The sequence below is a fragment of the Panicum virgatum genome, chromosome 5N (assembly GCF_016808335.1).
Source record: "Panicum virgatum strain AP13 chromosome 5N, P.virgatum_v5, whole genome shotgun sequence".
In the NCBI taxonomy this organism is placed as follows: Eukaryota; Viridiplantae; Streptophyta; class Magnoliopsida; order Poales; family Poaceae; genus Panicum; species Panicum virgatum.
The window spans coordinates 53,576,133-53,591,343 of NC_053149.1; the positions used below are offsets into that span (position 1 = coordinate 53,576,133).

At 41.7% G+C, this 15,211-nt stretch overlaps 2 protein-coding genes across 2 annotated transcripts; one reads left to right on the plus strand and one right to left on the minus strand.

The window, feature by feature from the left end:
- The first annotated feature begins 468 nt into the window (after positions 1-468).
- On the plus strand, positions 469-4,540 carry LOC120675372 (mitochondrial carrier protein CoAc1-like). The gene is made up of 7 exons (XM_039956580.1): positions 469-875; positions 1,577-1,662; positions 1,757-1,964; positions 2,636-2,765; positions 2,929-3,113; positions 3,226-3,357; positions 4,126-4,540. The coding sequence occupies exons 1-7, from the start codon at positions 708-710 to the stop codon at positions 4,204-4,206; spliced, it is 990 nt and encodes a 329-aa protein (XP_039812514.1). The 5' UTR covers positions 469-707; the 3' UTR covers positions 4,207-4,540.
- A 64-nt stretch (positions 4,541-4,604) lies between these two features.
- On the minus strand, positions 4,605-7,525 carry LOC120675384. Its single transcript, XM_039956596.1, has 3 exons — positions 7,144-7,525; positions 6,354-6,568; positions 4,605-5,806 (listed from the first exon to the last, which is right to left on the minus strand). Exons 1-3 carry the CDS (start codon positions 7,397-7,399, stop codon positions 5,381-5,383), a joined length of 897 nt encoding a protein of 298 aa, XP_039812530.1. The 5' UTR covers positions 7,400-7,525; the 3' UTR covers positions 4,605-5,380.
- Positions 7,526-15,211: the final 7,686 nt, after the last annotated feature.

Genomic DNA, 15,211 nt, shown 5'->3' on the forward strand with positions numbered 1-15,211 from the left:
CGGCTGAGGTGTGAAAAGTGACAGCGAACACTCGAGTCACACGACAGGACGGGACCTCAAGCCGAGTCGGCCCCCCAGCAACGTGGTCTGATATTTAGGCCTTCTCTTCCCATAAACTCCGTAAACACAAAAAAAACTATCATATCGAATATTTCGATAGATATATGGAGTACTAAATGAAATCTATTTATAAATTATTTTGCATAGATGAGGTGTAAATCGCGAGACGAATCTAATGAGCCTACATAATTCATGATTTGCAACAGTGATGCTACAGTAATCACCTGCTAATTATTGATTAATCATGGATTAATTAGCATCACTAGATTCGTCTCTCGATTTACAACTCATATGTGAAAAAGTTTCGTAAATAGACTTCATTTAGTACAAATTAGTAAGATTGCAAAGAATTTTTTTTTTGCGATGTAACTAAACGGGGCCTTAACGATAACGAAGATTCCCCCGCATATTACTCGTCCGTGACCGCGCCCTTCCCTCGGGAGCAAAACACGCACAAAGCAAAGAGAAACCCGCAAGCCATCCGCCCGCCGGCTCGCCGCGGTCAAATTTGTCGGCGGCTGCGGCGGCGGGGGCCGGCGGGGGCGACTGGCCGCGGGGCGCGCCCGGTCTCGTGGGATCCCTTCGGACCTCCGCAGATTCCCGCGCGGGGGGTGTTTTGATTTGAATGAGAGGAGCCCGGCGGCGGGATGGGCTCCTCCTCGCAGGGTTCGGCGGCCGTGGCGGCGGCCCGGGTGGACCTCTGCGCGCTCGACTTCGTGCCCGTCTTCGCCAAGGAGATGATTGCCGGCGGCGTCGCTGGGGCCTTCTCCAAGACCGCCATCGCGCCGCTCGAGCGCGTCAAGATACTGCTGCAGGTTCGTGCGGTCCTCGTTCCGTGGAATGGATAAACCCGTGTAAGCGTAATACTAGTGCGTAGGTTTGTGGTCTCGATGCGTGAGCGCACCGGTTTGTAGATAAATTTCCTGGGATTAGATTTTTTTTTATTCCTAGTGTTTCCTAGTGATGCTGCCATGCGGGGATCCAAATTTTTGTATGCACAATTAAAACTAGTCTGCCGATGTAGTTGCTGAATGTGAGTAGCTTTAGACAAGACTTGGTTTCAAGATTCCTAGTCAAGAGATTATTTCGAATCCTGTCACATCTCAGTATTAAATGTTGAGAACGAGGTGCTTTTTATTAGTACGAAACTATGGTAATCGCAGCTCTCTTTGTGAAGAGTTAGATTGATTTTGCCGCTTAAGCACTCAGTGCTGATAGTTTTAGGAGGCTGGAGCATAATCATTATTTTGTATTGAGGAAATTGGTGCCACCAGGAGATAATTAGGATCCTATACAAGATTAGATTTGTGCTAGATGGCTTCCATTTTCTTGGATGCAGAAATGCCCTGATATTGATGGTTTTCAGTGAAAATTCTTCTTGTCGTGGCCCTGTAGATGCTACATGCTATGAAAGCTATCCAATTGCATGATTAGTTTTGAACATCCATTCTAGGCCTGATGTCATTGTGAGATTAGTACATGCTATTTCTCATTCATATTTATTCTGCTTTTTTAGACTAGAACAAATGAGTTTGGATCTCTCGGAGTTCTCAAATCATTGAAGAAAGTGAGACAACATGATGGAATCAAGGGATTTTACAAGTACGTAGCAATTCAAACCAATATAGTATTTGGGTTGAGTCGTTGAGGTATGATATAATATTGTTTGCTAACCTTGTACTGATGCTACCTTCAGGGGAAATGGTGCCAGTGTGCTGAGAATTGTTCCTTATGCTGCACTACATTTCATGGCATATGAGCGGTACCGGTGTTGGATCTTGAATAACTGCCCCTCTCTGGGGACAGGGCCTTTAGTGGATCTTTTAGCTGGCTCAGCATCAGGGGGAACTGCTGTATTGTGTACTTATCCCTTGGATTTGGCCCGGACTAAGCTTGCTTTCCAGGTTTTTACTTCGCCACTTATGATGTCTTCTTGATGGCAACTCCTTTATTACCATGCTTTTGTCATTCTGGATTACTGTCTAACTCTTCTACAACATCTATACTTCATTTTGGAGCAAGGCTTTAGTGTTATGATAAGTTACTTCATGTATCAGTGATAGATAAATTTCTCAAGTAAGTTTTGATCTCTGACAATCAAATTGCATCATGATTAATTGTTATGTGAGCATCTGAATTGGTTATTGGTTAAATAAAAAAGATGTTAGATTATTTGTGATGTGTGTCTTCATACATTTTTCTATTTTCTAAGATACATTGCTGCTTAAATTTTTCTGTCAAAGTTCATGTCAATGTCCATAGTAAGACTAATTTGTCAAATAAGGTAGTTGTATTTACACCCGTACTGCATGTAAATGCTAGCTAAACTCAAAATTGTGTCCAAGGTCCTTGTTAGGATCATATCGGATTCTTGTAATGTAACTGGCGGTAACTGTAGTTCTTTTGGCTAAACTGGTGGGTAACTGAAATTCTCTCTCTGGTACCCACCATCCTATATTCCTAGTAGATCATCTTCGACATCAAAATTCTTAGAATTGCCTGTGGTATCTATTCCAAACACCAAACAGAAGCAGCTTTCAGTGCTGAATAATGGTATGATTATCTTTGATCATAGGTCAATAGTTCAGACCAACTCAGCACAGCTTTGAAAAGAGCAAGTCCTCAGCCAACATATGGAGGAATAATGGATGTTTTTAGAGGTGTTTACTCAGAAGGTGGAGTGCGAGCTCTTTACCAAGGTGTAGGTATGGTTTCGTTCATATTATCATTAATGCCTATTCAAGCACTTGTAAAATCTCTAGTCAGGTCATTAAAGTGCTAAGCAATGTAGATTTGGGCCCAGCCATATTTTAATTATTGTCTGGATTCTGTTTAGTGTCGGGGCTCATCTGAAATATTCTCCATCAGGTCCAACGCTCATGGGAATACTTCCTTATGCTGGTCTTAAATTCTACATATATGAAGGACTGAAGGCACATGTACCAGATGATTACAAAAGTTCGGTAACATTGAAGCTGTCATGTGGTGCTGCTGCTGGTTTATTTGGACAGACTCTGACTTATCCGTTAGATGTTGTCAGGAGACAGATGCAGGTGCAATATTTGAACAGTCTGTTTATGATTATCATTGTAAGAAGATGTTGTTCTTCTTGATTGTTATTTTTAGCATTCTGATTTTTTTTTGTATTTGCTTCCCTTTTTGTAGGTTCAAAATCAGCAACAACACGGACAATTTGGTGGCCCACGAATAACAGGCACATTCCAGGGTCTTATAGCCATTAAACAAACACAGGGATGGAGACAATTATTTGCTGGCTTGAGCCTCAATTACATCAAGGTATTTATGAAGATAATCCTTGATATTTAGGTTCAGATTATTTGACTTGGCATGCTTTGTTGTCTACCCTGATGTTCTATCCCAACTCCTAAGTGGCATGATTACAAAAACACTGAACAGAACCTATTGCAACTGGGGCCACTATAACAGTGTCTGAAAGTCATGCATTCTTGGTTTGAAGAACTTGTATTCTGTTCCTTCGTTGTGAATACTGCTCCATATATGTGATTGGAAAACAAAAATAGACTAGCAACTTCTTATTTATGTGGGAACCTTATCAGTTTGTATCTTTTCGTTTTGGTGCTTTATGTTAGGGATGTTAATTGGTGATCCTTAGGTGCACCTCCAACCCTCTTTAATTCAAAATTTTGTACTACTTCAAAATGAGATCTAATTTTGGAAAAGTAGTACAAAACTTTGAACTAAAAAGGGTTGGAGGTGCACCTAAGGGTTACCAAATAACACCCCTACTTTATGTTCTCTTTAAAACCCTTTGTCAGGAAACCTCTATAACTTTATTTGGAGCTTGAACACCTTTTATTAGTAGACCTGGTTCTTGTTAGTAATTTTTGAGTTTGCTTGTATATCTGTGTTGGATGCAGCAAATTCATCTTGTTAAACTGAAATACCTGTAAATAATTTAGTGCTTTATCTTCGTGTCGGATGTAGCGAATTCGTCTGTTTACTTGTTGCTTCAACTTATATTTAGATGATTACTATGATTGTCATGTTATTATGTGTAATGTTAAAACATTGGCCCTTTTATAGGTGGTGCCCTCAGTGGCTATTGGTTTCACTGCATATGACACCGTGAAGCACTTTCTGAAGATACCTCCAAGAGAGAAGTGAAGCTCTGGACATGGGCCTGCTTAGTTTTGGACTTTGGTGTATCTCTTCTCCAGGCGGACAGCTAGCAGAACAAGGATTATTTCCGAGGCTTGGAAATGTCGTATGAAGCTGCAACCCAAAGAAGAAGCCTCGTCCGCAACTCTGTTACCAAGTACTAACTGTTTCACGTAACAGCTACCTGATATATTCTTTCATTCTAGTGTTCCCCATTCATTTACATCTGGTAACATGATTACAGAAGCTTAGCCTTAGCCTTAACCATTACTTGTCTTCTGCTTGAGTTTCCTGTAATGGCAAACAATTACTTTGATTGCAGAAGAGGTGTTCCATCTTTTTTGCGTAAGTGTTGTTTCGTACGTGCACCTTGGCTTGTGCTTTTAAGCTATTCGCTAGACCGTGGATCTTGTCAACGCGTGCCTGCATGTAGTGGGAACTGAATCAGTGGGAGTGGTTGCATGCGTCCTATGTACACACCCTTAAAAAATAAGGCCGGAACTACTCATGCTCATGAATCGTCTAGCCGGCCCTTAAACGAACCGATCCATCATTGGCACGAGTGACTATTTCTGCCGGCTCCAGCAGTAGCGGCGGCAGCAATGGAGCCCTCATCAATGGCCTCCGCTAGGGAAGACGAGGACCGTGGCACCAAGAAGTGGGAGAAGGAAGAGGACATCACGGCGAAGAGGCTGCACGTAGAAGACGAGGAGCAGCAGAAACATGTCCCGTGTTTCTCCACTGCAGCCGGCTGGGCCGTGTTTCTCTACACGGATTCAGGGCTGCCTCAATGAAAACGAGCACTGATCATATATATAACTTAAGCATAAGCATAGGGCCGGGTACATGCTTAAACACCAGTGCGCGGAGCTGCCTTGTGCCATCGGGGTCGCCGGACCCGATGAATTTTGCAAGTGTCAATGTAAAACACTGTTCACTACTGTATTTGACACCGTTGTGCTAATAGAGCCAGCCCCGGTGACTTGATTGGCTGGCTTCGCCCCTGTTAACATAATCTAACAGGTGCTTGAAACGTATGTACCAACGCCACCCATCGCCAGATTGAGTTCCCTCCGCTTATGAAAGGTGCAGAGAGGGATGCCATTACCTGTGGTATTTATGATCTGCAAGTCAAGGTCGTTTGGTCGACAATGTCGAAATGATGTTCCAGTTCGCTTTTTCAAGCACCTGTTATGTCGGCGACTGAAACCACACGACGAAGTAGTTGGATAACCCTGTCATCACCAACAGTAATGGCACCATGAACATCGCTGTCATATAACAGCGTATGGCTCGAAACATCGGTTGTGCGAGCAGTTATTTTCCCACAAAATGATTCAGGCCCTGACAAAATCTTTATCTCAATAGTGCCCTCCAATGCTTTCTTAACATATGCAAATATCAGCTCCACCTCGCTACGCCAGCTATCAACAGTTTCCCTTTGAACTACAGATCTAATTTGGCTTCCAACCACATCAATCAATGCTTTGTTGAACTGCTTGTCATCACACTCTCTGCCTTCCCTGATCTTCAGATCTATCTCGAAAAAGGCATTACCACGAAAAACAACCCCTCTACTCGGGCCAGTCAGAATCAGCGATTCACCCTACAAGTTCAAAGAGAATGTCAAACATAGGTCTCATGTGTCCGAAATAACAATAACATATAGCAACACAGAAAAAACAACTGCTCTACTTGATGCAATCAGAATCAAAGATTCACTCTACAAGTTTACAGAGAATTTCAGCAATATATTTCTACTTTCTACAGCAACTCGCAACAAATGATAACTTCAATGGAAGAACATTGGTCTCATGTGTCAGAAATAAAATATAGCATCACGTGTTAGGGCCAGTCAGAACCAGAAATTCAACCTACAGGTTTCCAGAGAATATCAGCAATGTATTTTTAGTACTACACTAAGTCACGCAAACAATGAGTAAAATAAAGCGATAGAAGCATCTAACATTGACATCTAGTCATGCATATACAGAGTGGTAACACTGTATATAAAAGAAACTACATGATCAAACATTACAACGAACACCTTTTAACAACAGGATTCCAATAGGCAGGGCTGGTGCAGAAATTATTTGCATATGCAAAATGGGGGATGCAAGTAAACATTTGAAGCCATTTAACCTTGCACATACCTGTGAGTTGATGTGCTGGCAGTTGTCTCTGTCACGGCGGAAGATGTAGTTACATTTTAAATCCAGGCTGTCTCTGAGTATCACAGTCCCATACAGACTGATTGGGTATCCAACATCTGAGGAGATTATCTTCACACAGAGCATGTTTAATGAGTCAATCAACTCATGGCCCTCTCTGATAATTGAATCAGTATAACGCATCGGACCATATTGTGCTGGGAAATAGGGAAACAGTGTTATTTTATTGCAAAAAATAACAATATGCTACCAGAAGCACAAATATCAACAAAAGATTGTTATTTCAGACATTTAAATTGGGGTTGGGGTGGTGAAGTAGTAGTCCAATGATGAAACTCAATTGACGTGCATGCCAACAAATGCTAAATGGAACAAACCTGAACATCGGCAAGGATTTCATTTTAGAAGTCACTATTTTGTTAACAACATAGAAATATAGTAAAGCAGCTACTGTAGGAGAACTTCCTCCAAGCAGATAAGCAGACAAATGAAGTTGAAATTATTTTTCATTGATGCAGTCACCAACACATGAGTTTCATTTTCCTGGGCTACAGCAGTAAGTACAAAATTATCAAACCTAGTGGTCCAAATTACACAGAACATTGCTGAGATAATCGTCAACCCTTAACTACCAGGTACCACACAGATCCCACCAGAAAAGAATCATCAACCCACCAATTGTTCAGTTTGCCACGAAGTCACACCAGATACAACAATATGCGATTGGAACAAAATGGGTGGATTTAATCGGGAGTTTAGTTAAGGGCAATACTCTCTTCATCGATGTCGACCTTGGTGAAGTCGAGGAACCAAACTCGGGTGTAGTAGCTGTCTCCCAACTTGGGGTCGTACTCAATAAGCTTACGGGCCATAGCTCGATTGAACTCCCTCCTCGCCAATTCTTCCGGCGTGACCCGCGGCGGCGGTGGCTGGCGGCTCTGCTGCCGACGCTTCTGCTTCTCCGCCTCCACCTCCTCCTGGTCCTCCTCAACGTACATGGGAAGCCCGTCGAAGTCGTCGTCCGCCATGAGTTCGAGAGCGCGACCATCGGCCTACAAACCCTAAAGCCGTGAAACAAATAGAATGTGGAATAAAGTATTATTTTTGTATAACACAACACTAATTACTCGCCAAAACAGGAACGATGAGGGGATGAAGCAACGAACTGATACTCCTCCCCTTTCGCCGGGGAGCCTTTTATTACGGACGACGACGACGATACGCGCCACCACGCAGCGCATTGGGAGAATATGGGCCGGTGAACGCGATCGAGCTATATTTGGGCTAAAAGCCTGCAATCGTCTCTTGAGAATCATGGGCCATGGGCCAACTATGGCCCTACGGGAAAGAAGAGAAGCAAATGACATATTTCTTGTTGGCTTTCAGATATCCTGCCACCGGTAATTGGGATGCTCAATTTGTAACCGACACCTTTTGGCCGGAAGATGCTGAAATCAATCTCACAATCCCACCTGATGAGTGTTGGGTTCTCGGCTTTCTTATCACCCAATAAGTGAGCATGCACGAAGGTTAGACAACTTAAAATGTCAGAGAATTAACTTTGCATTAGTACGTGTTGTCTTGTACAGATTCGGTGGGGGGAATTTATACCCCCAACCTATATTACATTTTGACCAAAACACCCTCGGTTGTCCGGAATATTCCTCAAATATTTCGGCTCGAAGGTTATTTTCTACAGGTTGGAGTGTACAATTTGACAATCTACTCCGAATCGTAACCCTGACGCTAACCCGAAGCTTCCTTCTGACCTTCGGGTTCTTCGCTGACCTTCGGCTGTCAGAAGCGACCTTCGGGATCTTGGTTGACCTTCGAGTGTCAGAGTTGACCTTCAGGATCTTGGTCAACCTTCGGGATCTTGTCGAACCTTCGGGTTCTTTAGCTAACCTCTGGGTCTCCTGCATCACAACTTTAGGTAACCTCCGGCCTTCCGTGTAGCGATCCCCAACAATGAGAATTCAGATGATTGGCCGGCCTTGGCACTATGACCCTGCGGATAAATTTTGGGTGAAGTCAGCTTATAAGCTTGCTGTCCAGATTAGAGATCACATAACAGGCAACGATGCATTCTTCAGTAACTCAAATGATAGTAACGCCTTCGGATGGCACAAGCTACGGCAACTCAAAGTACCAAACAAAGTAAAGAGGTCTGCAGCCCTAGTGCGCAAAAGATTGGATGAGGACTGCGGCCGTCTTTTTTTATCCTTCTTTTTTCAAATGTGAAAAGTCAAATACGTTTGGAGACACTGAACATTGGCACAGACTGATATGGATTCTGGAGTCGTGCTGTTTATGGAACGAGACCATCATGAAGATTTGGAAACTAGAAGAGAAGGAACAGGAAAAGGTTTTGGTGCTACTATGGAGATGGTGATTTGAGCGAGACAAAGCAAATGCACGTAAAATAAAATGCCAAGAGCAGCAGAGACACGCAACTCAGTTAACTGTCACCTGATCGAGTTTGAAAAATTGGCCAATTCAGAAAAGCTGACACATGAGAGGCCGATTCATAGATTGAAGGCACCCCCTGCAGTATTATAGAAAGTGAATGTTGATGCCTCCTTTTATGCCGACACAATGCGAGGAGAATGGGGGGATTCGTGGCCAGGGATGTAATGGTAAGTTCCTTGAAGCAGGTGCAGAAAATTTCAATCGAATTTCGTGCTTTGCAAAGCAGAAACGCGGGCTACGAATCTCACAATTTGCAATGCACGAATTCTGAGATTCAGGTTATTGAAATTGTTCGCACTCTGCCCATGAATCACGGCTTGAACGGGCGACGCAAGTGGGCATGTCATGAGTCATTTTGTTGGAGACAGATGAAGCAACCTTAGGGAATGCTCTAATATCAACAGAGATGGATCGAAGCATGAATGGCTGTCTGTTTAAGCAGATATGAGAGTATATGTCTTCTCATTTTGTGCACTGTATCATTTCTATTTGCTCTAGAATGTGTAACTGGGTATCACACAGTTTGGCTGCTCACGGGGTTTGTAATTTGCAGGCCGGCTCGCATGAGTATATGAGTCAGGCCCAGACTTTGTACTAGCTTGTCGATGTGCCTAGAGCCAGTGGTCAATGGAACTATGGAAGTGCCTCCTTCTGTGTAAAAAAGAAGTGAGCATAACCTAAACGCTTTCATATTAGAGCATAACCTGCAAGTAATCAGAGATTTATCATTCAGTTTCAGATATACAAATCAATTAAACGCATCAAATTACCTCAACCAGAGTACAAACAATTTCAGTAACCTGAATCTCAGAATTTCATCGCTAAAAGAACTCTTAATATTATAGTGCATTTGAATCTAATAGGATGAACATAACATGCTTTGAATATGTCTGGTTGGTGCACGACAAGATGCAATAAATGTATATTGCATCACATTGGAGTTTGAAAGTAGAGTACAAAGATATATTACGGTGCAGCAGCAGTCATCTGAACGTCACAGCGGATCCTCTGTTCTGGGGTGCAGGAGCAGACCCACCATAGACAGCAAATCCTGGAATATAATGTGTCAGCTCCGCAAATGGGCTGGTAAACCTCCGGGCCGCGCCTGATCGCTTCGCATAGAAAGCCCCACTTGTTGAAGTAGGCAGACAACTTGTAGACCAGCTTACCCTCCATAAACCTCATCTGATAGATTATAGCCTCACGGAGCTCAGGAAAGCGCACGGCCTTTGAGAAAGCGCCGAAGACTTGGTCAGTACAACTTAAGCTCATACATGGCACCTGGATTGTTTGGGTAATCCCTCCGTGCTTTGTAGATGTCAAATATTGTATTCTGCCCGAAGCGCAGAACCGCCCAGTCAGCTCGTAGGCCACGGCGGTGGGAGCCAGCCTCAAAGGGAAGCTCCTCAACTTGGTACCTGTGTACTGGCGCACCAGCAAGCACTTTCTGTGGGTGAAAGTTCCTAAATCTATACCAAACACCATTGGACTTGAAAGCTTCGAGATATAAGTTAGGATAGCTGAACCACAACCGTACACTGCGGCTTGGATGTTCTACTCTCAAGCCACTGCACACTCCCTTGTAAAGAATGATTTCGAACTGTCCATGTGGTGGACACACTACCTTTCCTTGAATCATTGGAATTTCGCATCCACTTATCCGGCTCAGTATGGACTTTGTTACAGAAGCGTACGCACCCGTGCACTAATGCTAAAGTGATTTGCCATCAGTAACTACAATAATGCCAAGTTGTTGTAGTTCCATGAAACCAACCCATAAATCAGTCAAGCAAATCATTCCTATAAACTTATAGTTTGTCACAATGACAAATGGCTGATCTAAATTTTATATAGTGTTAAGTTTTCCTAAAAAAACAATACCAATGTAGCTAGCTGTTTAAATCTAAAAAATATACCCATTGCTGTGATCATATGAACTTTTTAAAACAACCCCATGAACGTTCTCGTTAGTTACCACTTACCACTAACAACAATCACAATTAGAAACATGAACCAACAATGTATTAGTTAGCGAAAATAATAATCTACTTAGTGATTGTATGGTTCGATTATTCAAGAAACACTTGGCAATAAACCCTTTGATCATCTGTTATTTATAACACAGATACAAAAATTACGTTGTCACCCAAATATTATAGAATTATAGATAAATAAAAAACAAAACCTCAAAAGCCCCCTTATCTTGTGTTTAGTCATATACGTCGTTTTCTAATTTGTTAGTGTCAAGAATAGAATCATTTTAGTTTTGTCCCAACTTAAAATAATACCAATTTGATCAATTCATTGAGAAAACTATCCATATTTATAACACAAGATATGTATAGGAAAAAGTCCAGATTATTCCCCTTAAATATCATCTGGACTTTTTCCTATACATACCTTGTGTTATAAATATGGATAGTTTTCTCAATGAATTGATCAAATTGGTAGTATTTTAAGTTAGGACAAAACAAAATTTTAATTGATTTGATGTGTTGCGAAGTCATTTTAGACATCACTAGCATTTCCTCGTAGTAACTCATTTTCCTGGAAATGACATCTAATGGGTATGCTATTTTTTAGTTGCTCCCTGACATTAGTTCCACGTGATAATTAGATGATATGTAGTTTTTTATGCTAACTGGGATATGCTCTACAGCACATGATAATTACTAAAGTCGTTTTATATTATGGTGGGATATGGAGTCATTTTATCCTAACTGGGATGGAGTTTGCTGGCTCCATGGTAGCCCTGTTCAATCACGGTTTCACCAAACTGCGCATCAACAACATTTAAGTTACTGGTCATGCGCAGTTCAGCTTAAGGCTGAACAGTTTGGTCAAACTGTGTTGAACACTAGTCTGCTTGGTGACATGGTACCACTAGAAAACATACAATATCTGAAGAGTGATTAAGCAATAGGAGGGAACATCTTAAATTAGAAAACGACTAAACCTGACTATAGCAATTGACTAAACCTAAATTCTCCAGCAAGTAAATGTTTAGCATAGTTTATTGATGAACACAGGTTGAATCAGAAAGTATCTTTAAGAAAAGTTACCTCTGTCATGAAACCATTCTTGCAATATCACGAGTGTTTTACTGTGATGAAAATACTACTGTTACAATACCAACTTAGCACTCTATATTGATCTCAGTTCTGTAGGGTCTATAGTCAAATATGCAACTGCTAACGAACAATTGGTCCATAGCAGATATGAATTACAGAGCATAGAAATTGTCATGGGTCAACTGACATGCAAACCAAAAACATTACCTGCATAGTGCATACCCACTAAGTTCCTGCATTTCATCACTTTCACTCTGAATAGTGATGGAAAAAGTTTTATCCATAGCACACTGTCCGATGCTAGCCCTGGACATTCAGGCGCTTGCAAGTCCGAATATAATACCTTAGAAATGACTCTACCTGTGCACAGTTCATGGTTATTACCTGTCAGGTCTCATTTGGGAGCCAGGGGAATACTATACAAATCAGGAAAAAAATACTAGAAAAACTCAGAATCATCACAAGTGATATAATTGTGCAACATCACAAGTGATATAATTATGCAACATCACAAGAGTCAGGGCAGCACAGAATCAACAGGCCAACACCATATTCCTCCAACATGACATATCTAATATCAGGAGTAGGATAAGTGATATAATTAAAAAAAATCAATTATGATTGAGACTTCCATAACCACTCACATCTGTGACTTTATCACAAGAGTTCATAAACATATACAGTCGATACATCTCTGACTCAACCATAATGACATTCTACATTTCTGCCTGGATTCAAACATGACCGCTGCAGAAAGAATCATCACTCACCTATGCAAAAACCACAATAGAATAGACTAAATCAGAAAATGATTTTCAATATCAAACCTCATACCCAGTTCATCCCCCCATCCACACAAAGGGTTACCTATGCATGGAGAAAATCATAGTTGGCGTAACCAACCCCCAGGTCGGATTGGTTCTCACAGGCTTTCTTATACTCGGACTTCAGCCCTCTCTCCAGCTGAAGTCTTTTCTTCTTCAGGGTCTTTTTCTTAAACTCTAAAATAGAAAGGTTGAAACTCCAATATGCTCCCTGGGCACGTTTGTCATGAGCTAGTCTTTTCTTCTCCAGGGTCTTTTTCTTAAACTCTAGAATAGAAAGGTTGAAACTCTAATATGCTCTCTGGGTACGTTTGTCACGAGCTATTGCATCATTATCGTATGCGGGTTGGTATGGTACTCGCAAGCTCTGACTGCCATACTCTAGATCTGATCATCTGTCGGGTCGGGTTGGGTTCGGGTCGGGTCATTTCGGGTTTTGGGTCAAAAAATGTTGGCCCATGCCCGGCCCATGACATGGTCGGGTCAGGTCGGGTCGGGTTCAGGTTGGGTCGGGTTGGTCCGCAATTTTGTGTGTAATTTTTGGGTTGGATCGGTTTTTTTTGAGTTTCGGATCAAATATTTCGGCCCGTACCCGACCCGTCATTTAGTCGGGTCGGGTCGGGTCGGGTTTTTCCGGGCAGGTTGGGTCGGGTTTATCGGGTCGGGTGGCCCGTGATCAGGTCTACCATACTCATAATCTGGATGGAGTGGAACTGGGAAAAGAAATAGTATTCAGAAAATGTGAGAATTGAAAAAAAAAACACTTGAAAATGAAAGCCTACAACAGCCCTGCAGAAGCAGCTACAGCTCACAAAGAGCCTAGGAATATCACTCACGCTCGAATACTGAGACAGCAGCTTTTCTGATTTCTTCTGTATATATAGTAGTAATAGGACTACAACTAAGGGTGTGATATCCTCCTAATGACTGTAGGCATTAACTCTATAACTACCAAAATTATTTCCTCTTAACCACTAGCTCAAAATCTGCTAAGTAAATCTACACCTAGACACTTGACTGAACTAGACAGTCCAAACACAAGGTTACTGCTAACAGAAAAATCTAGTGTTTCAATACTATTTAGCCCTCTTTGGTGAGCTCTTTCCTAAATCAAATAAAACCAAAATAAATTAGATGAATGAAATATTATTGGCAGACTTCATAAGTGCAGAAATCAAGAAAGCTTTGAATCAAATTAGAAACCTATTTGGCAGGACATCGTTGGCCTCCGCGAGGCTAGAGATGGTTTCGATGTTAGCCATGGTGGTGGACGGCGGCAGAGGAGGGTCAGATGGAGGATGTGCAACCTAAGATCTGCATCATCATTCAGAGATACAAATCAAGCAAATTAAGTCATAATAATAATAATAGTTGACGATACAATGTTTATCAACAATAGACACCTAAGATCCATTTTTAAGAGGAAGTCAAAGCTTTCACAACAGCAACACACATTTTTTTAATGAATGTGACATAGCACATTGACAGCCATACAACTAAGAAAAAAGTAAAGCCTACTGATCATCAACCTCTACTGATATTAATTTGAGAAAAAATATTAATTTGAGTGTTGCTGTGTTCGGATAGATAAGTAACAAGCCAAGCAATATGGATATATGCATTTGAAAAGATTCCATTCAAAGTGAAGTCTTCTGTGAAAGCAAAGCCAACACTACAGTTACCAACCTCCTAAGTCCAAGGGCCTTTGATAAGCTCAGAATTAAGAACCTTTTGCCAGTGATGCAAACAATGTACCTCTGTCCTATCACAAAATAACTCAGCTGTAAAAATAGAAACAGATAATGATGGTGAGTTTGCCAGACATATAAACAGGGAAAGCTTACAAAAAAATGGCAAAACTCATTTGGATACATGCTATCTTCTTCCACTCCTGTTATATGAAGCACCAACCAATTACCATTAACTACAAAATTTCCTACAAAGGGTCAAAAACACTGCTTGTGTAGGTAGAGTAGTCATTGGAGCTTCCTAAAACATAAGTACCAAGAAAAATAATAATGAAGCAGACTAAACCCAACCATATAGGTGTATTCAGAAGTTTGTTTACATAGCTACAGGATAGGGAACACATTTAATGAAAATGTTTTAGTTCAAGATAGTAAGGACATCCATGTCTGGTAGCTGATACAGCAACAGACAGCCCGTTCGGCAGGCTGGGCTGGAATGACAGAGGGCGGTTGGGTGGACTGGAATGACAGAGGGGCGGCTTATCCACCAAACCAACGCAGCCAGAACCAGCCGGCTGGGCTGCTTTCCCAGCCATCCGAACGAGCGCAGAATAGGGAAGAAACAATCAGCTAACATGTTTTGAATCAAGATGGGAAGGACATCCATAAAAAAAGCTAGAGAACTATGAAGCCCAGTTCATCATCCAAAATGAGACAAGCATGTTCGGCTTAGTTATCCTACTTAGCTGCTGATCCAGGGAGCAGCAAAATGGAACCACAACATCTGT